General features: G+C 35.0%; 1 protein-coding gene across 1 annotated transcript in view; it reads left to right on the top strand.

Annotated features, from left to right (window-relative positions):
- The first annotated feature begins 765 nt into the window (after positions 1–765).
- LOC123748932 (C-type lectin-like) overlaps positions 766–6,357 on the top strand; it is a 56,583-nt gene continuing 50,991 nt past the window's right edge. The window contains exons 1-2 of the mRNA XM_069333480.1: positions 766–1,051; positions 1,767–1,943. Of these exons, the coding sequence (XP_069189581.1) occupies positions 874–1,051; positions 1,767–1,943 (355 nt within the window). The 5' untranslated portion in view covers positions 766–873. The remainder of the gene's footprint in view (positions 1,052–1,766; positions 1,944–6,357) is intronic.

Raw genomic sequence — 6,357 nt, 5'->3', positions numbered from 1 at the left:
GTAATTAGAAACATGATGAGTACCGTGGTAATTATAACCAACAAGAGGAGACGACCCCCAAGGTCTGATAGAACTTGCTGGGATGAAACGTCCAGAGAAAGTGTAATGTTGAGTGGGAGGTTACCTGCCTTGCCAAACAATGATGATCCTGTTGAGAGGTTCACCGTCTTTATATATGCATTTTGCCTGGAAGATCCTTTCTAGATTAGAAGCTCTAGCAACAGAAAACTCTTTGGGAATGCTGGTAACCCAAGATATTCCTGAAATTTGGAGGGCGATTGATGACGTCTTTTCCTACGAAAATCATATTACCAATCTTACCTACAACCAGTCGAGTGATGATATTGTCTTGCTTACGTGACTCATAGATGTAGAGGAATATTACTGTAGGTCGGACTAAATCGAGTAATGTTCTGGAGAAGTCATTAGAAAGTCGTTCGAACCATATCAGCTTAGCGTGGGTTGTTGTTTCATCACTGGCAAATCTCGTAGTAGACAAATATTTATTTTATTTTCGACATTCTTCACTGTTTTTCGATAGGAGAAGAAATGTGTATTTCTTCGGAGTGGGAAATACCACTTAGATGGAGTAAACGTGTTTTAACAACTGTTAAATAGTTACGAGGAAACACTGTGGGCAGATGCGAGCTAACCTCAGTATTCCCAGCTACGTGATACTGGTTACTCTTATATATGTTGTGTGAGTAAATTTCCCCAGACAGGGGCATCACTTCCCCTCTCGCTGTTTTCTGGAGAAGACAGCGACATGGGCGTCACTCCTCTCCTACACACCCGAGGGCCAAGTTGTGTGCCTTAGACGGGTCTGGCAAGCATCAAGACAGCGCCATCAGAGCTAAGATTAACACGGTAACTATGAATTCCTTACTGCTCCTGGCGGTGGTGGTGGTGGCTGGTCAGCCCATGACTGAGGAGCCTGCCTTGGAGGAGCTTCGCTCTGCAGTCATCGTCTCCCAATTATCGTTATCCCACCAAACAGCAGTGTTGAGCGAACTCTTAAATGTCACACGAGAACGCAACTCCTTCCCTCAAGGTAATTCCTGCATTTGAGAAAATATTTTAACAAATTACGTTTTGCACAATTCCTTACATATATGATATTTGGTTCATGTCATGTAAGTGTTTACAGCCAAAACCGTTCAATGAGGTTTAGTTAGTCAAAACCTTTTTGACAAATATGTAGAAAACATTTTTAATAACTGCTAAAGTCAGTTTAAATTGTACAAAATAACATTTTATTGCAACTACATTATTCTAATATGGCGTTAATTTTAACTTAATTCAGCAGAGTTAGGATACATAGGTAATGTAGTTTTGTTACGGAGCAGTTTGTTTAAGTTATTTTTTATTACAAATTACAAGTTTTCTGATTATTCACTTCAATAAGAAGTATAATTAAAAAACACAGACACCTTCAGATTTGTTAATATCATTAATCCCAACAAACAAACAAACATGTATGATATGTGCTATTGAACCATATGGTCCTCAACAACGAATTTAAATATATATATAGGCCTAACAATACACGTGTACAATTTCACTAATGATGGGCAGATTGCTGTTCCGTATTTGATGTTTCAATTATTTCTTTGACTGTGATGTTGACGACACTGAACAATTATCACACCTCACAAGGCGTCGTTGACTTGTATTAGAACATCAAGACAACTTTGTTCATCTATCTGTCCCAATACACAACCTTAAAATGTTTTTGTTCATGTTTCTTCAGCGTATTGCTGTTCCAGGTCCGACCTGCCCTTACCCATACACTTTGGTTCTCGACGAATGCTTCTACTTGAGTCCACACTCAGTCACGTGGGAGGCGGCTCGTAGGCACTGCCGAGGAATGATGGGCGACTTGGCCACACCCAAACACCTCTACGCCATCAGGTCATTCCTACTGGATGTGGCAAAAGTTGAAGGTTAGTAGTTGGCAGTGGTGTACTCACCTTGTTGTGCTTATATGGTCGCATGTCAGCTCCTTCCCTCGCTTTTCGATTTTTGTTTAGTTTATGATGCAATGACTGTTTTATCCGTTTACTTGTCTTTTCCACAGTTAAATTTGTGTATATAGTTAATTTTAACAAGTGCCAAGTCTAACACACCACAATTATTTATAACTCCAACACTGAAGAATTTCTTAATGGACATTTCTGACTCGTCTGTGTATCCGAGTTTCCCTCTGTTGTTACGTGTAGTTTTTAATAAGAAAATGTAATCATCACTTCAGAGTCTACCTCACTTATCACCGACGCGCTTAACTCCTGTTGACTTATCATTTCCACAATCGAACTCCCTCACTTAAACACCAGACTTCAGACCCACCTTGTATAGGTCATCTATGAATATTACACTTTAACTCTCACATAAATTCAGTTATTTCCCGGCTAGAAGCTGAATCCTGCCACTCATTCGTAATTATTATTATTACACAAAGAAATCACATTAACGTGTTGTATCAATGAGAAGATCAGTAGACGTCATGAGGAGGATTCCTGGGAGTCCCCAGCGCCTAGGTTCGAATCATCTTCATGACTCCTGTTGATTTTATTATTATTATTATTATTATTATTATTATTATTATTATTATTATTATTATTATTATTATTATTATTATTATTATATTTTGTCCTTTTAGTTACTCATAATAATTATTGGGTACCATTTTAGCGTGCGATCTTCCTTGTCATTTACACTTTATTATGTGTGGTCTACCTGGACATTTACACTTTATAGTGTGTGGTCATTTACACAGTAATGTATGGCCTACTTGGCCATTTACAATGTATTTTACGGTCAACCTGGCCATTTACACTGTAGTGTGCTATCAACCTGACAATTTACACTGTAGTGTACTATCAACCTGACCATTTACATTGTAGTGTACTATCAACCTGACCATTTACACTGTAGTGTACTATCAACCTGACCATTTACACTGTAGTGTACCATCTACCTGGCCATTTACCATTTACTAATAAACTTTGTGTTTGATAAAGTTTCGGTCAATCAGCAACACCTGAAGATTAAACACAAACTCACAGGGTTGTCTATTTAAATTCTTAAAGAAAAAATGTCTATATAACAGGAAAAGCTTATTACACGTTTGAGAAATGCGCGAGTGAAAGTTCACTCATAACTCCTAATTGACCAGTTGACCCAAACATTTGTGTTGGGGCCCTATCTTTTTGAAGCCTTGTAATAATGCATTGCCATTAGCATATACCCTCTATCCAATATTCCAAAAAATTACAATAACTACAAGTCATCAATTATATATATATATATATATATATATATATATATATATATATATATATATATATATATATATATATATATTTATATATATATATATATATATATATATATATATATATATATAAGTATGTATAAATATATATATGTATATATATATATGTATATATATATATATATATATATATATATATATGTATATATATATATATATATATATATATACATATATATATATATATATATATATATATATATATATATATATATATATATATATATATATATATATATATATATATATATATATATATATATGTCGTACCTAGTAGCCAGAACGCACTTCTAAGCCTACTATGCAAGGCCCGATTTGCCTAATAAGCCAAGTTTTCCTGAATTAATATATTTTCTCTATTTTTTTTCTTATGAAATGATAAAGCTACGCATTTCATTATGTATGAGGTCAATTTTTTTTTATTTGAGTTAAAATTAACGTAGATATATGACCGAACCTAACCAACCCTACCTAACCTAACCTAACTTATCTTTATAGGTTAGGTTGGGTTAGGTAGCCGAAAAAGTTAGGTTAGGTTAGGTTAGGTATGTTAGGTAGTCGAAAAACAATTAATTCATGAAAACTTGGCTTATTAGGCAAATCGGGCCTTGCATAGTAGGCCAAAAAGTGCGTTCTGGCTACTAGGTACGACATATATATATATATATATATATATATATATATATATATATATATATATATATATATATATATATATATATATATATATATATATGTCGTACCTAGTAGCCAGAACGCACTTCTCAGCCTACTATGCAAGGCCCGATTTGCCTAATAAGCCAAGTTTTTATGAATTAAATGTTTTTCGACTACCTAACCTACCTAACCTAACCTAACCTAACTTTTTCGGCTACCTAACCTAACCTAACCTATAAAGATAGGTTAGGTTAGGTTAGGTAGGGTTGGTTAGGTTCGGTCATATATCTACGTTAATTTTAACTCCAGTAAAAAAAAGTTGACCTCATACATAATAAAATGGGTAGCTTTATCATATCATGAGAAAAAAATTAGAGAAAATATATTAATTCAGGAAAACTTGGCTTATTAGGCAAATCGGGCCTTGCATAGTAGGCCGAGAAGTGCATTCTGGCTACTAGGTACGACATATATATATATATATATATATATATATATATATATATATATATATATATATATATATATATATATATATATATATATATATATATTGTGACGGTAAAGCGTTGGTGTTCGGCTGTTTCAAAAGCTGGGGGCAGGGCCTCGTCACATCACAAAAAAAGAGAGAAAAGTTTGTCCTTTCTTCTGTGGTAAGGTAATGGGAAGACACACAAAACACAAGTATATAAACAATGAAATTTTAATTACTCTAGAAAACAAGACATGAATAAAGGTAATCTCATAAAATATGCAGGACAAGTCAACAAACAAAATTACATGAATAATCACTGGCAAATGAAAAGTTACGCTAAGACAAGTAAGTTACAGTGATAGCAAAATAAAATATGTAATGGGTGCTGGAATACTGGCTTCAAGCTGCCACCTCCCTTAGTACACGAAAGCCAAGGCTCAGTCTACCAGCAAGAGATGTCAACTTCATGGAGCACAAAGATATTCTGACGAGACTGGCGTGCTGCAGCCCAGACGTCGACATGTGGTGGTGGCGGAGGGCAGGTGCGACGAGACACCAGCCAATCAGCAACAGGCAGGCAAAGGATGAGCAGTTTGCTGGTTACGGCGGTGGAGAGGTGTTGGGGTACGATTTGCTCTCTGGACAAAACGTTTGGCGATACTTGGTGAACGTATCTTCTATATAGTATCTTGTACTTTGACGTAATTATGTAGGGAAGAGCAGGCTCAATCTCTCTTGAAAGAGATTATCGTCACAATATATATATATATATATATATATATACACTCATGGGGTGTGAGTTTTCAGTTGCATATAGTCCTGGGGACTATTCAGGCTTGTTCGCATATATATATATATGACAATGTCAGACCACGGAGGAAAAAATGAAATAGGAATTTCCTTAAGTACTTTCGTATATTAATACATCTTCAGAAGGAGTCTTCTGTATAAATATACGAAAGTACTTAAGGAAATTCCTGTTTCATTTTTCCTCCGTGGTCTGACATTGTCACATTTCTACATCACGTGTTTATTTTCGTGATATACACACATATATATATATATATATATATATATATATATATATATATATATATATATATATATATATATTAAATATGACCGAAAAAGTAAGATTAATAATTCTAACACGAATGTTCTCTATCTTTCTTATATTTCTTTTCACTGTTGATGGTAATTCAAAGATCAATTCTCCAAAATTCATTTTTATTTCTAGTCTGACGCGACACTTGAGCGCGTTTCGTAAAACTTATTACATTTTCAAAGACTTTAGTTTACAAATACACAACTGAAACTGAATAGAGCTTACACATCTTCGAGGTTTATATCTACATTTGGGTGAGGTGGATGAGGTGAAAAACGAACTTTCAACAATGGGTATTCAATGGGTATTAAATTCCAACACAAGACAGAACACGAAACAATGGGTATTGAATGGGTATTAAATTCAAACACAAGACAAAACACAAAACAATGGGTGTTGAATGGAAGTAATTGTAGAAAGCCTATTGGTCCATATTTCTTGATGCTTCTATATTGGAGCGGAGTCTTGAAGTGGGTAGAATATAGTTGTGCATTAATTGGCTGTTGATTGCTGGTGTTGACTTCTTGATGTGTAGTGCCTCGCAGATGTCCAGCCGTCTGCTATCGCTGTATCTATCGATGATTTCTGTGTTGTTTGCTAGGATTTCTCTGGTGGTGGTTTGTTTGTGGGAAGAGATTATATGTTCCTTAATGGAGCCCTGTTGCTATGCATCGTTAAACGCCTAGAAAGAGATGTTGTTGCCTTGCCTATATACTGGTTTTTTTGAGGCTTACAGTCCCCAAGAGGGCATTTGAAGGCATAGACGACGTTGGTCTCTTTTAAAGC

This window comes from Procambarus clarkii, chromosome 4 (assembly GCF_040958095.1).
Source record: "Procambarus clarkii isolate CNS0578487 chromosome 4, FALCON_Pclarkii_2.0, whole genome shotgun sequence".
NCBI classification, from domain to species: domain Eukaryota; kingdom Metazoa; phylum Arthropoda; class Malacostraca; order Decapoda; family Cambaridae; genus Procambarus; species Procambarus clarkii.
The sequence above is the reverse complement of the archived record's forward strand: the minus strand, read 5'-3'. Positions and strand labels throughout refer to the sequence as shown.